This window comes from Theropithecus gelada, chromosome 14, assembly GCF_003255815.1.
Source record: "Theropithecus gelada isolate Dixy chromosome 14, Tgel_1.0, whole genome shotgun sequence".
NCBI classification, from domain to species: Eukaryota; Metazoa; Chordata; class Mammalia; order Primates; family Cercopithecidae; genus Theropithecus; species Theropithecus gelada.
The window spans coordinates 19,019,569-19,044,456 of NC_037682.1; the positions used below are offsets into that span (position 1 = coordinate 19,019,569).

General features: G+C 46.1%; 2 protein-coding genes across 8 annotated transcripts in view; one reads left to right on the top strand and one right to left on the bottom strand.

Moving 5' to 3' along the window:
- Positions 1-690, bottom strand: part of ATG13 (autophagy related 13) — a 61,229-nt gene extending 60,539 nt beyond the window's left edge. For 2 of the 6 annotated variants that reach the window (XM_025357214.1, XM_025357210.1), the window contains exon 1: positions 82-424. The gene's annotated coding sequence lies outside the window, so the exon portion shown is untranslated. Of the gene's footprint in view, positions 1-81 lie in introns of all 6 variants that reach the window. The other 4 variants (XM_025357215.1, XM_025357213.1, XM_025357216.1 and 1 more) reach the window with 3 other exon arrangements.
- Positions 690-15,233, top strand: HARBI1 (harbinger transposase derived 1). Of its 2 annotated transcripts, none has more exons than XM_025357219.1 (3): positions 690-1,070; positions 1,581-2,394; positions 14,644-15,233. In XM_025357219.1, the coding sequence occupies exons 2-3, from the start codon at positions 1,725-1,727 to the stop codon at positions 15,021-15,023; spliced, it is 1,050 nt and encodes a 349-aa protein (XP_025213004.1). In that variant the 5' UTR covers positions 690-1,070; positions 1,581-1,724; the 3' UTR covers positions 15,024-15,233. The 2 variants fall into 2 exon arrangements, with proteins under 2 accessions (XP_025213004.1, XP_025213003.1); XM_025357218.1 differs by having other exon boundaries at positions 701-844.
- The last annotated feature ends 9,655 nt before the right edge of the window (positions 15,234-24,888 follow it).

Below are 24,888 nucleotides of genomic sequence, written 5' to 3' on the forward strand. Positions count from 1 at the left end.
GCAGCCAAGGGGACGCAGATCCACAGCCTCCCACTCGGGGGCGCTGAGAGATCTCGGGGTATCCCCCCCAGAAGTTAGTACCTGCGAAGCTGCGGCACAAAGTGTGGCTCCGGGCTCTCATTACGGAGGCCGGGACCTGGGACCGGCCAGCCGCGTCTCCTGACTGAGGGTTCCGCGCTCCGGAGCTGCAGTGACCGTACACGTCGCCGATAGACACCTAAGGCTTCGGAAGGGTCCTGGCTCGCAGGCCCCAGACGTTTTGCTCTTAGGACTCCGCGAGTTGTCGCACCCACGTCGACTGGCGCTCTTCAGTGCTTCCCTCACTGGTTAAGCGGTCACTCCTGCCTTAAGCCCAGCAGCCGGTCGCTCTCCGGCGCCGCCATCGTTAGTGTTTGTTTTCATCCGCTTCGGTAATGGCCGGGGGCGGGGGGTGGAAGAGGGCTATGGGGGAAAGCCAGATGCCTAACCTTAGTCGCACTTTCGCTACAGTAATGATGCCCTATTTATTCTTTTAGTCCTCAAAATCTCCATGAAAGTTGATTTTCTTTCCACGTAAGCTTTGTTCTCTAATTTTTCTAAGCGACTCAAGATAAAATAAAGACGGAAAGGAGGTGTTTGAGAGAGAGAGAGACCGTTTGGGTGATGTGTGGAATATGCGGAGACGAACCGCAGGTCGCGGTGGCAGCGGCAGTGAGGACGCGGCGTGGGGCGGGCCCTGACGCGGAAGGGGCGGTGCCGCTGTTGCGCGCCGTGGCGGCCTGTGTGCAGTAGCCGGTTCCGGAGGAGGGTCCAACCCGGCTAGGTGGGTGGGGAGTGTGGCTGTTAACCTGGCAGCCGCGGAGAGGTGGGTGACGGGCCTGGGCTAACTGAGTAGCCGGCGCAATCAGACTTTGACATCCGTTTTTAGGGTGCCGTTTAAAAGTGGCGGAGTCGTCTCCCAAACCTGGTTCGGGCAGCCTCTTTTTCGCTCCGGACTTCCAATGTGTCTGGTCTTCCCTACTTCCTGGCCCTCAGCTTCACGATTTGGAGTTCTTGGAGTGAGGGAAAAGCCTTTTGTTACAGCACACAGTGTACGTCCATAAGGCTGGGTTGTGGACTTTGTTGGTGGTTTTTTGTTTTTTGGTTTTTTTGCCCCTTCTTTTCTTGTTAGACTGGTTTGAGCACCCCAGCATCTGTCCTGTACTTATCAGGTAGAACCAGAAGTTTTTGGATCATGAAACCCGTGACCAATTCTTACCCAAGGTGGTTATGACATACGTCAGCTGCTTCTTGGCCTATATAGTTAGGAGCTGACCTCTTTTACCTTGTGAATAATTATGTCATCACCTCCATTATTCTTTTGGTGTTCTCAATTGAAATGCCAGGCATTAAGTGAGCCACAAAGGTTAAATTCCCATTATCCTTCAATCAGAGCAAGCCTGTCGTGCAGCCATGAGTTAGTGGAGAAAAATCCAGAGTTGTAAGTACAGTACGTTTTGCCTCAACAAAATGGAAATTTGCAGAAAAGGAGCTGCTCCAGCCTTTGAGTCACTTTAAAGTCTTTGGTAGGTTTCTAATGTTTTTTCTTTTAACATTTACAGAGAGAAGATTATAAATGGCAGAGCCATTTAACTGTGGTTAGCTGTTGGATTCTGATACTTTCTTAAAAATACCTTCCTGCACCAACATCTTCATTGGAAACTGTTCAGAAAAAGCAGAGGAGAGAGACAACTTTCACATTTACCATGGCTATACCAATAACAGTGCTTGACTGTGACCTCTTGCTGTATGGCCGTGGTCACCGGACATTGGACCGTTTTAAGCTGGATGATGTGTCTGATGAATACTTGATGTCCATGTATGGGTTTCCGCGACAGTTCATTTATTACTTGGTGGAGCTCTTGGGGGCGAATCTTTCCAGGCCTACTCAGCGATCCAGGGCTATTAGCCCAGAGACACAGATCCTTGCAGCATTGGGTTTTTATACCTCAGGTTCCTTCCAGACTCGGATGGGAGATGCCATTGGAATCAGTCAGGCGTCTATGAGTCGTTGTGTTGCCAATGTCACTGAAGCACTTGTGGAAAGGGCCTCACAGTTCATTCGCTTTCCAGCTGATGAAGCCTCCATACAGGCTCTGAAGGATGAATTCTATGGGTTGGCAGGGATGCCAGGGGTGATGGGGGTAGTTGACTGTATCCATGTGGCCATCAAGGCACCAAATGCTGAAGACCTCTCCTATGTGAACCGAAAAGGCCTGCATTCTTTAAACTGCCTGATGGTGTGTGACATTAGAGGGGCACTAATGACCGTGGAGACAAACTGGCCAGGCAGCCTACAGGACTGTGCCGTGCTGCAGCAGTCTTCCCTCAGTAGTCAGTTTGAAGCCGGTATGCACAAAGATAGCTGGCTTCTGGGTAAGTTTGCAAGTGTGAATTTTCATTTTGTTTGGAGGCATAGAAAAGTTATGTAGGCTGGGGGCACACAGCCCCAGCACTTTGGGAGGCCGAGGTGGTGGATCACCTGAGGTCAAGAGTTGGAAAGCAGCCTGGCCAACATGGTGAAACTTCATCTCTACTAAAAATACAAAAATTGTCTGAGTATGGTGGCAGGCGCCTTTAGCCCTAGCTACTTGGGAGGCTGAGGCGGGACAATCGCCTGAACCCAGGATGCAGAGGTTGCAGTGAGCCGAGATAGCGCCATTGCACCCCCGCCTGGGCAACAGAGCAAAAACTGCATCTCAAAAAAAGAAAAGAAAAGTGGCTATGCGGGTAGCTCATGCCTGTAATCCCAGCACTTTGGGAGGCTGAGGTAGGCAGATCACCTGAGGTTGGGAGTTCAAGACCAGCCTGACCAACATGGAGAAACCCCGTCTATACTAAAAATACAAAATTAGCTGGGCGTGGTGGCGCATGCCTGCAATCCCAGCTACTCTGGAGGCTGAGGCAGGAGAATCGCTTGAACCCAGGAGGCAGAGGTTGCAGTGAGCCGAGATCGCGCCAGGGCACTCCAGCTTGGGCAACAAGAGCGAAACCCTGTCTCAAAAAAAAAAGAAAAAGAAAAATTATGCAGTGGAGTAGAATGAGATATGGGAGTCTGTAGAGGTGAATCTCAGTCCTGTCATTTTTTTATGAGACCTCAGATGAGAATTTTCTTAGCCTTAATTTTTAAAAAATCAACATTTAATAGACATTATTAAAACTTTAAAGCATACTATTAGAGCCAGTACAGTGGCACGTACTAGTACAACTGGTAATTGTAATTCCAACTACCGGGGAGGCTAAGGCAAGAGGATCACTTGAGCCTGGACCTTGAGACCAGCCTGAGCAAGATAGCAAGATGCTGTCTCCAAAACAATTAAACATTTTTTTCTTATTTTATTTTGTGTAGAGGCAGAGTCTCACTATGTTGACCAGACTAGTCTTGAGCTCCTGGCCTCAAGCTATCCTCACATTTCGGCCTCTCAAAGCTCTGGGAATGTGACTGTGAGCCACCACACCCAATGTAAAAAATATTATTATTATTATTTTTTTTTGAGACAGAGTTTTGCTCTTGTTGCCCAGGCTGGAGTGCAATGACGCGATCTTGGCTTACCGCAATCTCCGCCTCCTAGGTTCAAGCAATTCTCCTGCCTCAGCCTCCTGAGTGGCTGGGATTACAGGCATGCACCACCATACCCAGCTAATTTTGTATTTTTAGTAGAGATGGGGTTTCACCATGTTGGTCAAACTGGTCTCTAACTCCCAACCTCAGGTAATCTGCCCATCTCAGCCTCCCAAAGTGCTGGGATTACAGGCGTAAGCCACTGTGCCCAGCCAAAAATATATATATATAAACAAATGTATTTTATGTTATTTCACCCAGCTTTTCTACTCCTAAGAATTTATCTTACAGGTATAGATTTATACATGTGCAAAACAAAATTGCATACAAGAATTTTTATTGCAAACAATAGCTGCAGCAACAAAAACAACCTTATAAAAACAATCCTGTCTGGGTGCGGTGGCTCCTGCCCGTAATCTTAGCACTTTGGGAAGTCAAGGTGAGAGGGTCACTTGAATCCAGGAGCTCGAGATCAGCCTGGTCAACAAAGTGAGACAGTGTCTTTCAGAAAAGTAATAATAATATAAACAAGTAAATAAATAAAACAATCCCGTGAAATAAAGCCAAAATACTGCTGGACACGGTGGCTCACGCCTATAATCCCCGCACTGTGGGAGGCCATGGAGGGCGTATCACCTGAGGTCGGGCGTTCAAGACCAGCTTGGCCAACATAGTGAAACCCCTCCTCTACTAAAAATACAAAAATTACCAGGTCATGGTGGCACGCGTCTGTAATCCCAGCTGCTCAGGAGGCTGAGGTAGGAGAATCGCTTGAACCTGGGAGGTGGAGGTTGCAGTGAGCCAAGATCATGCCACTGCACTCCAGCCTAGGCAACAGAGCGAGACTCAGTCTCAAAAAAAAAAAAAAAGCCAACATACTTATCAGGATTGTCCAGAATTGTTTAAGTATTGTGCATCCATACAATTGAGCCTTATCTGGCTCTGTTAATTGTCTGTAAAATGATTAATCTGACACCAACCACAGTAATACCTATTGTGAGGATTAGGTAATATATATGAAAGTTCCCTATAAAGTATTGTACAGATATACAAATGTGGCCGGGCATGGTGGCTCATGCCTGTAATCCCAGCACTTTGGGAGACCACGGCGGTGGATCACCTGAGGTCAAGAGTTGGAGTTCAAAACCAGCCTGGCCAACGTGTTCAAACCCCTTCTCTACTAAAAACACAAAATTTAGCTGGGCATGGTGGCGCATGCTTGTAGTCCCAGCTACTTGGGAGGCTGAGGCAGAATTGCTTGGGCCCAGGAGGCAGAGGTTGCAGTGAGCTGAGATCATGCCACTGCACTCCAGCCTGGGCGGTGGAGCAAGACTCCATCTCAAAAAAAAAAAAAGGCCAGGTGCAGTGGCTCATGCCTGTAATCCCAGCACTTTCGGAGGCCAAGGCAGGTGGATCACCTGATGTCAGGAGTTCAAGACCAGCCTGGCCAAAATGGTGTGAAACCCCTTCTCTGCTAAAAATACAAAAAATTATCTGGGCGTGGTGGTGGGCGTCTATAATCTCAGCTACTTGGGAGGCTGAGGCAGGTGAATTGCTGGAACCCGGGAGGCAGAGGTTACAGTGAGTCGAGATCATACCATTGCACTCCAACCTGGGCAACAAGAATGAAACTCCATCTAAAAAAAAAAAAACTAAGAAATTATTTTTGCGTTATTGATTGTCACTGTGATATCTGCATAAAAATGATAGTAGACAATGCATGTACACAATTCTTATGGTAGCAACTTACTTCACAGACCTGCCCGAGTTCCATTGGAAAGACTGGCTTACTGTTATGAGTAGGACAAGAATCTATTCAACAGTAAGCAGTGTGAACCAAGGTGACCGTACAGCTTTGAGGAGTGAAGTTAGTTAGCAGTGATAAAACCCTTGAACCCAGCAGCTTAGTTTTTTGTTTTTTGGGGTTTTTTTTAATGTGCTACTTTTATATGAGCATCAGGACAAGGATTATCTTGTATACAATATATGAGAGATGAAAGCTATGTGAAGGATTGGAAGACTTCTCTAACTTTTGTTTTTTTGAGATTGGGTCTTGTTATGTTGCCCAGGCTACTCTCGAACTCCTGGCCTCAAGCAATCCTCTGGCCTCAGCCCAGGCTCGTAATACCAGTAGCTGGTATCACAGACATACACCCCCACACCCAACTAATCATAACCTCTAATCATATCTACACTGCACAGGCTCATAGCACAGTGCTTACTATGAGTTGATGCTTAGGAAATATTTCTCTTTAACATATTTACTAGCACTTTATAGAGAAACCTCCCATGTTCCGAGTGGGCGAAGACGACACTGATGGGTGTAGAGCTGCCAGGGTACCACGTGTAATATCTTGGAGCTTAGTGAATTTCTTGATTGTTGCTTGTCCATACCATTTTTAGTGTGCCACCTTCTTGCTACGCTACTGGACTTTTATCTTAAACACACCTTTTGCCTATTTTGAGCTTTCAAATTTTATTTTCATACAACTCACATCAAGAAGTGTGGGAAAGTCTATTTTGCAATTGTCTCATCTGGCCATTTCTTCTATAGCTGTGGGACTACTTGGTTTCCAAGCTGATTTCTTACGAATCTCTTCACTTTGGTTCCCCCCCCAATTTTTATTTTTTTTTTTTTTTTGGTGACAGGGTCTCACTCTGTCACCCAGGCTGGAGTGCAGTGGTGTGATTATGACTCAGTGCAGCCTTGACCTCCTGGGCTCAATTTATCCTACCTCAGCCTACTGAGTAGCTGGGACTACAGATGCACACCACCATGCTGGGCTAATTTTTGTATTTTTGGTAAAGTTGGTGTTTTGTCATGCTGCCCAGGCTGGTCTCGACCCCTAGGCTCAAGCAGTTAGCCCACCTTGTACTCCCAAATTGCTGGAATTACAGGCACGAGGTACCGCACCCTGCCCAGTTCCCTAACTATTAAGCTAGCTAAAACTCTTAGCCCTTAGAATTTGACAGGCAATATTGTAAGCATTTTGCATCAATTATATCACTTAATGCTTATAAAAACTCTTTAAGAGTTAAATAATAATATTAACATTTTTACAAAAGAAGAGACTGAGGGACGTAACATTTTTTTTTTTTTTTTTTTTTTTTTTTTTTGAGACGGAGTCTCGCTCTGTCGCCCAGGCTGGAGTGCAGTGGCCGGATCTCAGCTCACTGCAAGCTCCGCCTCCCGGGTTCCCACCATTCTCCTGCCTCAGCCTCCCGAGTAGCTGGGACTACAGGCGCCCGCCACCTCGCCCGGCTAGTTTTTTGTATTTTTTAGTAGAGACGGGGTTTCACCGTATTAGCCAGGATGGTCTCGATCTCCTGACCTCGTGATCCGCCCGTCTCGGCCTCCCAAAGTGCTGGGATTACAGGCTTGAGCCACCGCGCCCGGCCGGGACGTAACATTTAAATCCCTTGTGTTTCAGTGTTTAAATGAGATCATAGTATGGATTACTCTATTTGGCAAATATTCCTTGTAAAGACTTCAAGATCATGTAGGAGGTAGTGGTTTTCTTTTTCTTCCCACCTTGGGATCCAAGATTCAGTTGGAACTATGGCTTTAAAGTAGTTTTTTACATTGTTTATAGTACATAATTGAAAATTAGTAAAAATTCTGATAAATAACTTTGCTGATTCCCCTCTCTACAGAAAGAGTAGGAGTGGGAAAAATGGATATTGTAGCAACATTTAACAAATGTTTGTTTTTTATATTTTTTTGAGGTGGAGTCTTGCTCTGTCACTGAGGCTGGAGTGCAGTGGCGTGAGCTCGGCTCACTACAAGCTCCGCCTCCCGGGTTGACACCATTCTCCTGCCTCAGCCTCCCGAGTAACTGGGACTACAGGTGCACGCCACCACGCCCAGCTAATTTTTTGTATTTTTAGTAGAAATGGGGTTTCACCGTGTTAGCCAGGATGGTCTGGATCTCCTGACCTCGTGATCCACCTGCCTCGGCCTCCCAAAGTGCTGGGATTACAGGTGTGAGCCACCACACCCGGCCTGTTTATTATATTATATATATACACACACATTTTTGAGACAGGGTCTCACTTTGTCACCCATGCTGGAGTGCACTGGTATGATCACAACTCACTGAAGCCTTGACCTCCTGGGCTCAGTTGATCCTCCCACATCAGTCTACCAAGTAGTTGGGAGCATAGGTGCTTGCCATCATGTCTGGCTAATTTTTTTTTAAATTTTTTGGCTGGGTGCTGTGGGTCATGCCTGTAATCCCAGCACTTTGGGAGGCCAAAGCAGGCAGATCACCTGAGGTCAGGAGTTTGATACCAGCCTGGCCAACATGGTGAAACCCTGTCTCTACCAAAAATACAAAAATTACCCAGGCATGGTGGTGGGCACCTGTAATCCTAGCTACTCAGGAGGCTGAGGCAGGAGAATCGCTTGAACCCGGGAGGTGGAGGTTGCAGTGAGCCAAGATTGCACCATTGCACTGTAGTCTGGGCAATGAGTGAGACTTACTCTCAAAAAAGTAAGAGTCTAGCCGGGCGTGGTGGCTCAAGCCTGTAATCCCAGCACTTTGGGAGGCCGAGACGGGCAGATCACGAGGTCAGGAGATCGAGACTATCCTGGCTAACACAGTGAAACCCCGTCTCTACTAAAAAAATACAAAAAACTAGCCGGACGTGGTGGCGGGCGCCTATAGTCCCAGCTACTCAGGAGGCTGAGGCAGGAGAATGGCGTAAACCCGGGAGGCAGAGCTTGTAGTGAGCTGAGATCCGGCCACTGCACTCCAGCCCGGGCGACAGAGTGAGACTCCATCTCAAAAAAAAAAAAAAGTAGGAGTCCGGGTCTCACTGTGTTGACCAGGCAGGTGTCAAACTCCTAAGCTCAGCTGGTCTACCTCAGCCTCCCAAAGTGCTGGGATTACAGGTATGAGCCACTGTGTCTGGTCAGCAAGTGTTTATTAAAGCTAGTTTTGGTATGAGGCACTAAGAAAGCTTCGAATATACCTGTGGAAGTTGAAGATGTAGAAACTGATTTCCTTAGTCTGGGCGTGGTGGCTCATGCCTGTAATCCCAGCATTTTGGGAGGCCAAGGTGGGTGGATCACTTGAGGTCAGGACTCCTTGACCAGCTGGTCAACATGGTGAAACCCCGTCTCTACTAAATATACAAAAAAATATACAAAAATTAGCTGGGCATGGTGGCATAAGCCTGTGATTCCAGCTACTCAGGAGGCTGATGCAGGAGAATTACTTGATCCTGGTAGATGGAGGTTGCAGTGAGCGGAAATCGTGCCTCTGCATTCCAGTCTGGATGACCGAGTGAGACTCCATCTTAAAAAAAAAAAAAAAAAAAAAAAAAAGTGGCTCACACCTGTGATCCCAGCACTTTAGGAGGCCGAGGCAGGTGGATAATGAGGTCAGGAGTTCAAGATAAGCCTGGCCAAGATGGTGAAACCCCATCTCTACTAAAAATAGGAAAATTAGCCTTGTGCTAATTTTAGCCAGGTGCTAAATCCCAGCAATTTTGGAGGCTGAGGAGGTCGGATCACCTGAGGTCAGAAGTTTGAGACCAGCCTGGCCAAGATGGTGAAATCCCATCTCTACTAAAAATACAAAAATTAGCCAGGTTTGGTGGCAGGCACCTATAATCCCAGCTACTCGGGAGGCTGAGGCAGGAGAATCGCTTGAACCTGGGAGGCAGAGGTTGCAGTGAGCTGAGATCACGCCATTGCACTCCAGCCTGGGGGACAACAGTGAAACTTTGTCTTGGAAAAAAAAAAAAAAAAATTATCAGGTGGGATGGCTCAAGCCTGTAATCCTAGCACTTTGGGAGGCCGAGGCAAGCAGATCACCTGAGGTTGGGAGTTCAAGACCATCTTGGCCAACATGGTGAAACCATGTCTCTACTAAAAATACAAAATTAGCCGGGCATGGTGGTGCACGCCTGTAATCCCAGCTACTCGGGCAGCTGAGGCAGGAGAATTGCTTGAACCCGGGAGGCGGAGGTTGCAGTGAACCGAGATTCTATGACTGTACTCCAGCCTGGGCTCAAAAAAAAAATTTTTTTTTAAATTGCCAGGCATGGTGGCGTGTGCCTGTAGTCCCAGCTTACTTAGGAGGCTGACTTGGGAGGATCACTTGAGCCCAGAAGTTCAAAGCTGCAGTGAGATATGATCGTGCCATTGCACTCCAGTCTGGGCAACAGAGAGAGACCCTGAATAATTCATATGAATAGACAGATTTGGAAAACGCTGGTCTCTAGAGGTTGTGTGGACAATGGGAGTAATTATGGGAAGATTGGCAGGATTATTATTATTATTTTATTTATTTTTTTTTTTTGAGACGGAGTCTCACTCTGTCGCCCAGGCTGGAGGGCAGTGGTGCGATCTGGGCTCACTGCAAGCTCCGCCTCCCGGGTTTACGCCATTCTCCTGCCTCAGCCTCCCGAGTAGCTGGGAGGACCCGGGTTTACGCCATTCTCCTGCCTCAGCCTCCCAAGTAGCTGGGAGGACCAGGCGCCCGCCACCTCGCCCGGCTAGTTTTTTGTATTTTTTTTAGTAGAGACAGGGTTTCACCGTGTTAGCCAGGATGGTCTCAATCTCTTGACCTCGTGATCCGCCTGTCTCGGCCTCCCAAAGTGCTGGGATTACAGGCTTGAGCCACCGCGCCCGGCCTGATTGGCAGGATTATAAGGAATGACAAGATGTTAACGAAAGAGAGAATAGATGGCTAATTGTATTTTTGTTGTTTTTTTTTTTTGAGACGGAGTTTCACTCTTGTTGCCCAGGCTGCGGTGCAACGGAGCGGTCTTGGCTCACTGCAACCTATGCCTCCTGGATTCAAGCAATTCTCCTGCCTCAGCCTCCTGAGTAGCTGAGATTACAGGCGCCCGCCACCACGCCCGGCTAATTTTTGTGTTTTAGTAGAGACGGGGCTTCACCATGTTGGTCAGGCTGGTCTCAAACTCCTGACCTCAGGTGATCCACCCACCATGGCTTCCCAAAGTGCTGGGATTACAGGTGTGAAGCCCTGCACCCGGCCACCTAATTGTATTTTAAGAAACAACCCTCAGGTTTGAGGAACAGTTCTAGATTTCTCAAACCTAGAACTAGCTGTGATCCTCCAGCCTTTTTTTTTTTTTTTTAGCATTATTTTTCCTACAATATTATCCATTCCTGTCCTCATTCTCATCTGTCCCTTCAGAATGCATTATCTAAATTCCCTTCTAAATATACCTATTCCTGCAAACAATTCAGCCTCAGTTCTTATTTCTTTAGCTCTTGGCCTAGTCCTATTAAAGCAGCTTTGGGTAAGATCTGCCAGAATGTCTTGTGGATGACTGATCATATAAGCAATTGTAATCTGTTTAGCAATTCTGATCCTAATCCCCTCTTGAGTGTCTGTTTTCCAGTAGTGCTTGGTTTATAACCATTTAGTGACGGTAGAGCAATTTTACAAAAGGTCTCCTTTAGCTTTTCCTGTATATCTCCTCCATTTAAGACTCATACCATTTCTTAGAGAAACTTTAACAAGTATCATTTAGCATCTCCAGGTTTCAGTATTCATCTTATATACTTACTTTATTCTGTTTTACAGCATTATACTCTTCTTTTATTATGCTCTTGTTTTAGTATTTTGAGTCTGAAATTAGCATTTAGTGACGAGGTCTTTCCTTTGCCTGACATATCAAAGGATGATAGACATATACTTTGATCTTCTCATTTGAAAAATGAGTTCAATATCTAACCTAGCAGAGTTGGGATTGCATAATAAGAGATAATCTTTTTTTTTTTTTTTTTGGAGACAGTCTCACCCTGTCGCCTAGGCTGGAGTGCAGTGGCGTGATCTCGGCTCACTGCAACCTCCACCTCCCAGGTTCAAGCAGTTCTGCCTCAGCCTCCCAAGTAGCTGAGACTACAGGCACGCATGGCTGATTTTTGTATTTTTAGTAGAGATGGGGTTTGCTGTGTTGACCAGACTGGTCTCAAACTCCTGACCTCAGGTTATCCGCCTGCCTTAGCCTCCCAAAGTGCTGGGATTACAGGCATGAGCCACCGTGCCCAGGCTGATAATCTTTAAAAAGTACCAGCTGGGTGTGGTGGTCACGCCTGTAATCTCAGCACCTTGGGAGGTGAAGTGGGAGGAATGCTTGAGGCCAGGAGTTCGGGATCAGCCTAGCAACATAACAAGACCCTGTCTCTACAAAAAGTTTAAAAATTAGCTGGGTGTTGTGGCATGCGCCTGTAATCCCAGCTACTCAGGAGGCTGTGTTGGGAAGATTGCTTGAGCTTAGGAGTTTGAGGTTGCAGTGAGCTATGATCATACCACTGCACTTCAGCGTGGGTGACAGAGTGAGACTCTGTCTCAAAAACATTAAACTAAATAAATACTGAAAGTTAGGCCAGGGTGTGGTGGCTCACGATTGTAATCCCAGCACTTTGGGAGGCCGAAGGGAGCGGATCATGTGAGGTTGGGAGTTTGAGACCGGCCTGGCCAACATGGTGAAACCCCCATCTCTACTAAAAATACCAAAATTAGCCAGTCACAGTGGCACGTGCCTGTAGTCCCAGCTACTCGGGAGGCTGAGGCAGGAGAATTGCTTGAACCCAGGAGGCAGAGGTTGCAGTGAGCCGAGATTGTGCTACTGCACTGCAGCCTGGGTGACAGAGTGAGAGTCCGTCTCAAAAAAAAGAAAAGAAAAAGACAAGAAAGTAAAAAAAAAAAAAAAAAAAAAGTACCAGCACAGTACATGCTACACAGTAGGTGTTCAATGAGTCATGGATATTATTTTTCATTATTATTTATAGCATCAGTTTCTTAAATTCATTATTTAGTAGGGTTATGTTCAATGAAAAAAAGGGTTATGGCCGGGTGTAGTGTCTCACGCCTGTAATCCCAGCACTTTGGGAAGCCTGAGGTCAGGAGTTTGAGACCAGCCTGGCCAGCATAGTGAAACCCCGTCTCTACTAAAAATACAAAAATTAGCCAGGCGTGGTACAGGTGCCTGTAATCCCAGCTACTCGGGAGGCTGAGGCAGGAGAATTGTTTGAACCTGGGAGGTGGAGGTTGCAGTAAGCTGAGATCATGCCACTGCACTCCAGCCTGGGCAACAGAGTGAGACTCTGTCTCAAAAAAAAAAAAAAAAAAAAAAGGCTAGGCGCGGTGGCTCACGCCTGGAATCCTAGCACTTTGGGAGGCCGAGGCGGGCAGATCACGAGGTCAGGAGATTGAGACCAGCCTGGCCAAAATGGTGAAACCCTGTCTCTACTAAAAACACAAAAAATTAGCCGGACGTGGTGGCACGTGCCTGTAGTCCCAGCTACTCAGGAGGCTGAGGCAGGAGAATCGCTTAAACCTGGGAGGCAGAGGTGGTAGTGAGCTGAGATTGCACCACTGCACTCCAGCCTGGGCAACAGAGCAGACTCGGTCTAAAAAAAAATAAAAATAAAAAGTTATACCTGGGAGGGGAAAAGTGAGCTAAACAGTAAATTTGAAAATTCTGTGAGACTTCTTAGATATTTACAGTTAATCCATTTCTTAGAAATGTAAGCTCCTGCTAGGGGCTGTAATCCCAGGGCTTTGCGAGGTCAAGGTGGGTGGATTGCTTGGGCACAGGACTTAAAGACCAGCCTGGGTAACATCGTGAGACCTCCTCTTTAGAAAACATTAGAAAAATTTGCCAGGTGTGGTGGCACATGCCCGTGGTCCCAGATATTCGGAAGGCTGAGGTAGGAGGCTGGAAGGTTGAGGCTGCAGTGAACTGTTATCACTCCACTGCATTCCTGCCTGGGTGGCAAAGCAAAACTCTGTCTTCAAAAAAATAAATGTAAGCGCCTAAAAGAAATGAGCCCTGTATGTTGGGAACAGTGCCTACCACTGTCTGAACAGTCCAGAACGATTTACTGAAATTGATGGTGGGGCCGGAACACAGTGGTATGCAAACTGGTACTCCAGGGGCTATTTGTCTCTCAAATTTCTAAGAGGTTTTGCCTCTATTTGGGACATCTCATCTGCCAGATGTAGTGACAGTGAGTCAGGACAAGAAAACATTATACTAACATTGTGTTGTTGTATCAGGACATTGCACCCCAGTTTTTTGTTGTTGTTTTGTTAGCACTTCCTGGGATCATTTGATAAAGAAGTCACTTAAGGAGAATGCCTTGTGTGTATTTTTTTAATTGACTTCTGAATTCATTTCCTTATCACTGTTACTATTTGCATGATTATATGTATGCTCTCTTTGTTCGTGTGAAATTCTTCCTCTTACAAAGGCATGGTTCTAGTAATTGTGATATATAGGAAGGCAGAACACCTGAGTTCTGATCTCTGCCATAAGTGCTCGGACTTTTATCTTATTCTTCTCAGCACTGGGAGAATAAATTACTATAGTCCATGAAATCACCTGAAATTCCTTGGTAGTGCTTTTAGACTTGAAATTTTGAGGGTAAAGTTAAGACTTTCCCTCACAAGTGTTTTGGGATCTCTCGGCCGAATTTCATTCTTGCTCTTTAGAGATTTTAGAGATTGGCATGCTATTTGATTTTATTTGGTTTTATTAAGCCTTTTATTAAATAACAATATTAGGAAAATGCAGGAATTTTATTTTATTTGAGATGGAGTTTCACACTTGTTGCCCGGGTTGGAGTACAGTGGCATGATTGTGGCTCACTGCAACCTCCACCTCCCATATTGGTCAGGCTGGTCTTGAACTCCTGACCTCAGGTGGTGATCTACCCGCCTTGGCCTCCCAAAGTGCTGGGATTACAGGCGTGAGTCACCATGCCCGGCCAAATGCAGGAATTTTATTTCCTCCAGTGCCTTCACCTCCTTTCTACATTCTTTCATATTTGGCTTCCTTTAGGTGCCAGCGTTTTTCTCTGTCAATTTTTACCAACAATATTCTCAGCCAGAACTCGTGTCTTTCTGCTCCTGGCATTGGCATGATTTCTTTTTTCTGCTTGGTTTTTCTAGTGTGCTTTGGCACCAGAGGCTGTTGTATTTTCTTGTCCATTGTCAGTATATGTTTTCTGAATTTCGCTTCCTGTTTGTATTCCACTTATAGTCACTTATGATTTCTTTGGGCCTTCCCCACAGGTGACAGTTCCTTCTTTCTTCGAACGTGGCTCATGACCCCACTTCACATTCCTGAAACTCCAGCAGAATATCGCTATAATATGGCCCATTCTGCAACTCACAGTGTGATTGAGAAGACTTTCCGAACCCTCTGCTCCCGATTCCGCTGCCTGGATGGATCCAAGGGGGCACTGCAGTACTCACCAGAGAAATCCAGCCACATCATCTTGGCCTGTTGTGTTCTCCACAACATCTCCCTGGAGCATGGGATGGATGTTTGGTCCTCTCCAATGACAGGACCCATGGAACAGCCCCCTGAAGAAGAGTATGAGCACATGGAGTCCCTGGACTTAGAGGCTGACCGTATTCGTCAGGAGTTAATGCTCACTCATTTTAGCTAATGTAGAAGGTGGAGAGGAGGGAGACTTCCCAGGAGTTGTGACAGACTTTCTTCCTCATCACCTTCTACACAGTTCCATCATCTAGCATGACTGAGTATTCAGATACTTGTCATAAACTGACATTTAATCTGTGTGTTTTGGTAAGGTTGGGGCTATGCCGGAATATCTTGATTCATTTGCAAATGCATTAAACCGAAACCAAGACAGCGGTTACCTACTGTGCAGTGAACTCCAGGTTGAGTACCACTAATTTGAAAGCTCAGTGGTTGCAAACATTTATGATTGTGCCTACGAAGTCATAGTAAAGGTCAGGAGTTCAAGACCAGCCTGGCCAACATGGTGAAACCCCGTCTCTACTAAAAATACAAAAATTAGCGGCCGGGCACGGTGGCTCATGCCTGTAATCCCAGCACTTTGGGAGGCCAAGGTGGGTGGATCACCCGAGGTCAGGAATTCAAGACTAGCCTGGCCAACATGGCGAGACCCTGTCTCTACTAAAAAGTGGCAGGTGCCTGTAATCCCAGCTGCTCGGGAGGCTGAGGCAGGATAATCGCTTGAACCTGGGAGGCGGAGGTTGCGGTGAGCCAAGATCGTGCCATTGCACTCAGCCTGGGCAACAAGAGTGAAACTCCGTCTGCGGAAAAAAAAAATTAGCCAGGCGTGGTGGTACACACCTGAAATCCCAGCTACTTGGGATGCTGAGGCAGGAGAATCCAGGAGTCGGAGGTTGCAGTGAGCTGAGATCGTGCCACTGCACTCCAGCCTGAGTGGCAGAGCAAGACTCTTTCTCGAAAAAAAAAAGTCATAGTAAAGGGGAAAACAGCATATAGTCAAAACACTTTTTTGGTTTCAATTATCTGCAGATTTCAGATGAAAACAATATTTACATAGGCCGGGTGCGGTGGCTCACGCCTGTAATCCCACAATCCCAGCACTTTGGGAGGCCAAGGCGGGCAGATCAGGTGAGGTCAGGAGTTTGACACCAGCCTGACCAATATGGTGAAACCCCATCTCTACTAAAAAATACAAAAATTAGCTGGGCATGGTGGCATGCGCCTGTAATCCCAGCTACTCAGGAGGCTGAGACAGGAGAATCGCTTAAACCCAGGAGGCAGAGTTTGCAGTGAGCCAAGATCATGCCATTGCACTCCAGCCTGTGCAAGACTCCGTCTCAGAAAAAAAAAAAAAAAGAAAACAATATTTACTTGTTCTGGATTATCTGGGTGGCATTTTAGTTTTTCTACTTTGTTGCCTATATAGGCATAATCTGAGGCAAATGTGAAGAGAGAATTTCAGTTGGGGAATGGTCTTCTGACAGTAAATGGCTACTAATCCCAGTCTCCAGCTTTGTGCTTTTAAGAGGATATTTTTTTTTTTTTTTTTTTTTTTTTTTTTTTTTGAGACGGAGTCTTGCTCTGTGCCCCAGGCTGGAGTGCAGTGGCGCGATCTCGGCTCACTGCAAGCTCCGCCCCCCCGGGTTCACGCCATTCTCCTGCCTCAGCCTCCCAAGTAGCTGGGACTACAGGCGCCCACCACCTCGCCCGGCTAATTTTCTTGTATTTTTAGTAGAGACGGGGTTTCACCGTGTTAGCCAGGATGGTCTCGATCTCCTGACCTCGTGATCCGCCCGTCTCGGCCTCCCAAAGTGCTGGGATTACAGGCTTGAGCCACCGCGCCCGGCCAGCTTTTAAGAGGATATTTTAAAGACAGTCAGAAACCTCCATCTTTAGCCTGTCTGCAATAATTGGACTGTGACTTGGACCTAAATCCTAGGGAGAACATCTGGACTCCAGTTTCCTATTTCCAATCCTGAGTCGGAGTTAGAGGCTAAATGGGTTTAAGAACCCAATCAGCTTAAAAAAGGCAATTTGAATATAGATAAAATAGCAAGCTTATGCTTTACAGGCCATCTAAGGACTGAGAGAGATTGATGAGCAATGCGGATTCACCCAGGTTCAGACACCTCACATTCAACTAGATCACATTTCTTACAACTGTGATGTTAGAAAGTCTGTTTGGTCATTCTGTTTTGAAATTCCTTGTACAAAAGGAAGATTCAGGGAATAAAGAAGGCATGTGAAAGTATTAAAAAGGAGAGGTAATAGGAATATAATTTGTTGGCTTGAAATGAATTCTGGCGCTAGACCTTGGATATGCGGAGTGATGGACAGAATTTCCCAAGAAATAAATAATCCCCTAGCAAGTCTTGTTCTAAAATTACACTGATATAAAAATAACCTGATTAGAATAATGAAAGTGTGAATTAGGTTCACACATTGGTGCCTCTGCTGGGACAAAAAAGAGACTTTCCTGAGGGTTGTCTTGTTCCCAGTTTCTCAGCCACTCACCATGTGATACCTCTGACTTGTCCTCTTGGATCATTTCCTACCTCCTGCCTTTGGCAGTGTTAATCTGGTGATTTTCAAAGTAAAGAAATGAACAGCTGATGACAGAAGAAATTTGGAAATAAATTGAGGGTGACTCATCCTCAAGATTAAAAACAATTATGGATTATTATCTGCTGTTTTATTTCTACTCCAAATGCTATTCACCATCATTATCCTGCTCTATAAAGAGAGGGTCCATTTGGCAGTAGGTTGTGCTTAAAATGTACAGGGATGTCATTGAGGTGGGAATGGACAATGAAGAGTTGGCTAGAAACATTAACTCTATTCATTGTGCAACAGAGGTGCCTGGTTACATTTTTTTTTTCTTTGTAAAGTTCAACTTGTGACACAAGCTTGCTTTGTTTCCCTCATAAGGCAATGTTTTAATTCTCAAGGTCTTTCCTTTTTAAGTCTTCTAAGATGGGTATTTTCCCCATAAAGTTTTGGTTGTGTTTGGTATATCCCATCAGGAAAGGGTTACTGCCAAACATGTATCATAAGTGGCAAGGTGAAGTGTGATCATGGAAAATGTCTTGCATTTTAGCCTTACATAACTACATTTAAGGCAAATTGGAGTTTTTCACAACTCACTAGATGGTGACATAAAAGACTGAGTGGGATGGACAGTCTTGGAGAGATTTCAAAAGCAATTTCAAGTCTGTTTACTTGCACACCAAAGATAATCTAAGTGCTGAGCTGACTGAACATTGGCTGACAGTGTTTTTTCCTGGGAGCATTTTATTTTCTATTAATCCCACAGGGAAACTCTTCAGATCTACACGTTTAACCTCCTTTCAACCTGTAGTTTTGCAGGCCAGGATTTCTTTCTTTTTTTTTTTTTTTTTTTTTGGTCATTAGTTAGTTATTTCCCCAAAATGATGTAGGGGAAGGATCATGGTCTGTACTTCCAGATTGCCAAGGGTATCTTCATAGGGGCTTTTAATAAGTGTCTGAGAAAGCTTCTGCCTTTGTGGTCCTTAGTGTGGATTTATAGCTTTTTTCTGGCATGGTTTTGGGAAAGAATCAAGGATTTTCTCCATCTTATGTAAGCCTTATTTTCCCATAGATAACTCCATCTGGCCAGCATAGTAGTTTTCCAGATTTACCCTTAGATGTTTCAAGGCAGTAAGGTCTCAGGATATATCAAGGGAAAACAATATTGGGTGACCACCAATTTACCAATTCCAAATTATACAAAAGAGGGACCATAAACATACTCTTGGTTTAAGTTAACTGAATAGGGATGAAGGTGTTTTCCTGATCCTAGGACTGTAAAGGATCTAGGCCAAGTTAATCTAACTTAGGGATAAAAAACAAGACACAATTGTAATGGAGTCATATAGTGACGACATAGAAGAGGTGGGTAACGGTGAAAGAGGCTAGACAGATCATAGATATAATAAGATTTTATCTCTATCTGAAACAAACTGAAAATAGCCGCAAGACTGAGCTTCGTAGTTACTTTCCCTGGCAGTGGAGGGGAAGTTAGAAGGAGGACAAGAAAATAAGAAATGAAAGGGTTTTTGTGCATACACATGTCCTCAGGGCCCATTTTTGCTCTCTAGATCCTGCCAAGATTTTCCAAAATTGTTGTGGGTATGAGAAATCACAGATTCAGGATGAAGACTTTGTTGATTATGTAGAAAGGAAGGAAAAATACTAGCTGAAGGCTGGGGACATGCTAGTTTCCTAACACATAAAATTCATAGACTTTTTTTATCACACAGAAATCCTTGTTCTAAAAAAAAATTTTTTTTTTTTTTGAGACAGGGTCTTGCTCTGTCGCCAAGGCTAGAGCAGTACAGTGGAGTAATCTCTGCTCACTGCAACCTCCACCTTCCAGGCTCAAGTGATCCTCCCATGTCAGTCTTCTGAGTAGCTGGGACTACAGGCACACACCACCATACCCAGCTAATTCTTGTATTTTTTATGTAGCAATAGGGTTTTGTTACATTGGTCTCGAACTCCTGGATTCAACTGATCTGCCTGCCTTGGCCTCCGAAAAGTGCTGGGATTGTATGCGTGAGCCCCTGTGCCTGGCCCTGAATTTTTTTTTCTTTTTCTTTTTCTTTGAGATGGAGTCTCACTCTGTCGCCCAGGCTGGAGTGCAGTGGCACAATCTTGGCTCACTGCAACCTCCACCTCCCTGGTTCAAGCCATTCTCCTGCCTCAGCGTCCCGGGTAGCTGGGATTACAGGCACGTGCCACCATGTCCAGCGAATTTTTGTATTTTTAGTAGAGACAGAGTTTCACCATGTTGGTCAGGATGGTCTTGATCTCCTGACCTTGTAATCTGCCCACCCCAGCCTCTCAAAGTGCTGGGATTACAGGTGTGAGCCACCACGCCTGGCCTTGAATTTTTTTTTGTTTTTTTGAGACGGAGTCTCGCTCTGCCGCCCAGGCTGGAGTGCAGTGGCCGGATCTCAGCTCACTGCAAGCTCCGCCACCCGGGTTCACGCCATTCTCCTGCCTCAGCCTCCCGAGTAGCTGGGACTACAGGCGCCCGCCACCTCGCCCGGCTAGTTTTTTGTATTTTTTTAGTAGAAATGGGGTTTCACCGTGTTAGCCAGGTCTCGATCTCCTGACCTCGTGATCCACCCGTCTTGGCCTCCCAAAGTGCTGGGATTACAGGCTTGAGCCACTGCGCCCAGCCCTGAATTTTTTTTTATTTTATTTTTTATTTTTATATTTTTTTAATTTTTTTTTTTTGAGACGGAGTCTCGCTCTGTTGCCTGGGCTGGAGTGCAGTGGCTGGATCTCAGCTCACTGCAAGCTCCGCCTCCCGGGTTCACGCCATTCTCCTGCCTCAGCCTCCCGAGTAGCTGGGACTACAGGTGCCCGCCACCTCGCCTGGCTAGTTTTTTTGTATTTTTTAGTAGAGACGGGGTTTCACTGGGTTAGCCAGGATGGTCTCGATCTCCTGACCTCGTGATCCGCCCGTCTCGGCCTCCCAAAGTGCTGGGATTACAGGCTTGAGCCACCGCGCCCGGCCACCTGAATTTTTTTTAAATTAACGTTTGTAGAGACAGGATCTCACTCTGTCACCCAGGCTGGAGTGCAGTGGTGTGATTGTAGCTTATTGGAGCCTTGAACTCTTGGTCTCAAGTGATCCTCCCACCTCAGCCTTCCAAGTAGCTAGGACTAGAAGTGTGCACTACCATGCCTGGCTAATTTTTTTTTTTGGGATACAGACAGGGTCTGACTATGTTGCTCAGGCTGCTCTTAAATTCCTGGCCTCAAGCAATCCTCCTGCCTTGGCCTCTTGAAATGCTCTGAGATTATAGGGATCATAGGCATAAAGTATAGTGCCCAGCCTAAACTTTTTTTTGTAAACATGACTACAGACTGGGCACGGTGACTCACGCCTGTAATCCCAGCACTTTGGGAGGCCGAGGCGGGCGGATCACAAGGTCAGGAGATCAAGACCGTCCTGGCCAATATGGTGAAACCTGTCTCTACTAAAAATAAAAAAATTAGCTGGGCGTGGTGGCGGGCACCTGTCATCCCAGTACTAGGGAGGCTGAGGCAGGAGAATCGCTTAAACCTGGTAGGAAGAGATTGCAGTGAGCTGAGATCGTGCCATTGCAACTCCAGCAACAAGAGCAAAACTCCAAAAAATAAAAAGAAAAAAAAAAATGACTACAAATGAAGGCCTCTTGTGATTGTAAAGTAGAAGAAATTAGATCTCTGGATACTGAACAGGAGAAAGGAGATTAGACTTTGAAATCATAAATTAGCAAATTTCAAAAAGGGGCCTCCCTGTTTGCCCAGCAAAATGTTAAGGATCTGTTATTCTGTTGACATGTTAACTTTCTCTAATCTTTATGCTGTCTTTTATAGATGGGCTGACTTATTTGTCATTCTAGAGCCTTAAAATATTCATACATTTTGATCTATTGATAAATTTCATCACCGGAGATTTATCTTATAGAAATAATTCCAAAGAAGGGAGAGCCTTCTATCATTCTACAGCTAGCAGTTCCCTGCTGTTCTGGGGTCTCTCTCCTTCCCTACGCTGCTCCTACATAACTATACTACTTCTATCTTTACCATTCCATCATCAAATGTATACATTACCCCACAGCACAAAAAGAACAGGCTAGAAAAGAACAGAACAGAATTGCAATAGCAGAATTGACAACTGACTTAGCATTTCGGCTGTTCAAGGCCTGACTGGTCTTCCTGCACTTCCTAATAAGATGACTCACAGTACTATTACAGAACTATCTCACACTAGGTTCAAGCCTGATATCTACCACCAAGTGTGTGGTAGAGGCATGTTTCTCAGAACCCAGAGCCAAGATAAGGAACAGTCTCCAATTCCCTCTTTTCTCCCCTCCCTCCTTCACCCTTCATTCCAGGCAAGTCTCCTAGGCAAGTGTGCCCCATCCTCATCCTTTTTTTTTTTTTTTTTTTTTTTTTTTTTTGAGGCAGGGTTTCACTGTCTCTGTTGCCCAGACTGGAGTACAGTGGTGTGATCATGACACACTGCAGACTTGACCTCCTGGGCTCAAGTGATCCTCCTGCCCCAGCCTCCTGAGCATCTGGGACTGCCAGTGTATGCCACCACTCCCTGCTAATTAAAAAAAAAAAAAAAAAAAAATTGTTTTTTAGAGACACAGTCTCACTATGTTGCCCAGGCTGATCTCAAACTCCTAGACTTAACCTATCCTCCCACCTTGGACTTCCAAAGTGCTGAGAGTACAGATGTGAGCTGCCACACCTGGCCTCTTGTTGGTTTAGTCTTTCCAAAGTTTTTTCCATGTGATTGACAGGGGCAAGGTCCATGCTTAAAAGTGAACTGTCCCAGATTGCCCATGGCTGTCACAGTTTTAACACTCAAAGTCCCATGTTCTGGGAAACCCCTCAGTCCTGGGCAAAGCTAAGACTGGTTATCCTACTTCAGGGAAGCACCGTCCTACCTCCGGGGAGTGGATCCATGAGGAGAGTCCTGCCAGAATTCAGTGATCAACAGTCAACACCATAAGTTCTTGAGTCTTAACACCAATACGAGGAACATCAGGGGTACAGCCCAGGATGATCTTCACTTCTGCTGGCCTTGTTTCATTTTTACAGTTTTTCCTCTAGTGTGAGGAGATTCCCGCAAAGGTTGATGGTTTCAACTCCTGATCCCTTGTGATCCATCTTCAATCCAAATAAATATTTCCATAAGAACATGCAGTAGTTTACTGTCAAACTGAAGCTTAAATCCATATATATATATACACACACACATACATATTTAAAAAGAACAGTTCTCTGAAGGAAATTTATCTGTAGAGGTGCAACTCTGCCCATAGAATAAGCCACGCTTTCCATGGTCTCACAAAGCAGTCTAGACTCAGCTTTGCAAATATCGCCATTTTCAGATGATTTTAGATAAATCTTTGCCGAACTTTCAGGTATTTTACTCAAAAGTCTCCAGCTTTTGAAAAACGGAAAATGTCTTAGAGCAGTGAAATTAGTTTCTTTAGGTTTTTTCACTGCAATCAAGGTTTCAAAGCAATGTAGTTGGCCGGGCAGGATGGCTCAAGCCTGTAATCCCAGCACTTTGGGAGATCGAGGCGGGCGGATAACGAGGTCAGGAGATCTAAACCATCCTGGCTAACACGGTGAAACTAGTCTCTATTAAAAATGCAAAAAAGGCCGGGCGCGGTGGCTCAAGCCTGTAATCCCAGCACTTTGGGAGGCCGAGGCGGGCGGATCACGAGGTCAGGAGATCGAGACCATCCTGGCTAACATGGTGAAACCCCGTCTCTACTAAAAATACAAAAAAAAACTAGCCGGGCGTGGTGGCGGGCGCCTGTAGTCCCAGCTACTCGGAGGCTGAGGCAGGAGAATGGCCTGAACCTGGGAGGCGGAGCTTGCAGTGAGCCGAGATCGCGCCACTGCACTCCAGCCTGGGTGACACAGCGCGAGACTCCGTCTCAAAAAAAAAAAAAAAAAAAAAAATGCAAAAAAATTAGCCGGGCGTGGTGGCGGTTGCCTGTAGTCCCAGCTACTCGGGAGGCTGAGGCAGGAGAACGGCGTGAACCCGGGAGGCGGAGCTTGCAGTGAGCTGAGATCCCGCCACTGCACTCCAGCCTGGGCGACAGAGCGAGACTCTGTCTCAAAAAAACAAAAACAAAAAACAAAAAACAAACAGAAATGTAGTTATCTGAGTCAAATTTGAATGAGGGCTATAGCTATGCCCCACAAGCCTCTCCAAGAAGGAAGCTTCCTTTTTTTTTTTTTTATTTGTTTTTTGTTTTTGTTTTTTTTGAGACGGAGTCTCGCTCTGTCGCCCAGGCTGGAGTGCAGTGGCCGGATCTCAGCTCACTGCAAGCTCCGCCTACCGGGTTTACGCCGTTCTCCTGCCTCAGCCTCCCGAGTAGCTGGGACTACAGGCGCCCGCCACCTCGCCCAGCTAATTTTTTTGTATTTTTTTAGTAGAGACGGGGTTTCACCGTGTTAGCCAGGATGGTCTCGATCTCCTGACCTCATGATCCGCCCGTCTCGGCCTCCCAAAGTGCTGCGATTACAGGCGTGAGCCACCGCGCCCGGCTTTTTTTTTTTTTTTTTTTTAATTTTTATTTGAGACGGAGTCTCGCTCTGTCGCCAGACTGGAGTTCAGTGGCGCGATCTTGGCTCACTGCAGCCTCCGCCTGCCGGATTCGGGCAGTTCTGCCGCCTCAGCCTCCCAAGTAGCTGGGACGACGTGCGCCCACCACCACGCCCGGCTAATTTTTTGTATTTTTAGTAGAGACGGGGTTTCACCGTGTTAGCCAGGATGGTCTCAATCTCCTGACCTAATGATCTGCCCACCTCGGCCTCCCAAAGTGCTGGGATTAAAGGCATGAGCCACTGCGCCCGGCCTGGCCAGTATTTTCAAAGACTTAGAGGAGATTTTTGTAAAGTGGCAATACATTATTTTAAAAAGGCTCATACTGTAAGGATGTGCTCTTTGATTTTAAAGTCTTTAAAGGCTGGAACCTTTTTTTTTTTTTTTTTTTTTGAGACGGAGTCTTGCTCTGTCACCCAGGCTGGAGTGCAGTGGCACGATCTCTGCTGACTGCAACATCCGCCTCCCGGGTTCAAGCGATTCTGCTGCCCCAGCCTCCCGAATAGCTGGGATTACAGGTGCCCACCACCACGCCTGGCTAGTTTTTGTATTTTTAGTAGACACGGGGTTTCACCATCTTGACCAGGCTGGTCTCAAACTCCTGACCTCATGATCAACCTGCCTCGGCCTCCCAAAGTGCTGGGATTACAGGCGTGAGTCACTGTGTCCGGCCTTTAAAAATTTTTTTTAGGCAGGGTCTTGTTCCATAGATCAGGCAATGGTATGATCATGGTTCATTGCAGCCTCCACCTCCCGGGCTCAGGATATCCTTTCATCTTAGCTTCCTGAGCAGCTGGGCCTACAGGCGGGAGCCACCAGGCCCGGCTAACTTTTTGTATTTTTTTTTTTTTTTTCGTAGAGGCTGGAGTCTCGCCAT

Bases quoted from the DNA above. Each gene is read 5' to 3' on its own strand.
- HARBI1 (XM_025357219.1), top strand. From the start codon at position 1,725: ATGGCTATACCAATAACAGTGCTTGACTGTGACCTCTTGCTGTATGGC. The intron at 2,395-14,643 runs GTAAGTTTGCAA...CCTTCCCCACAG, and splicing joins CAAAGATAGCTGGCTTCTGG to GTGACAGTTCCTTCTTTCTT.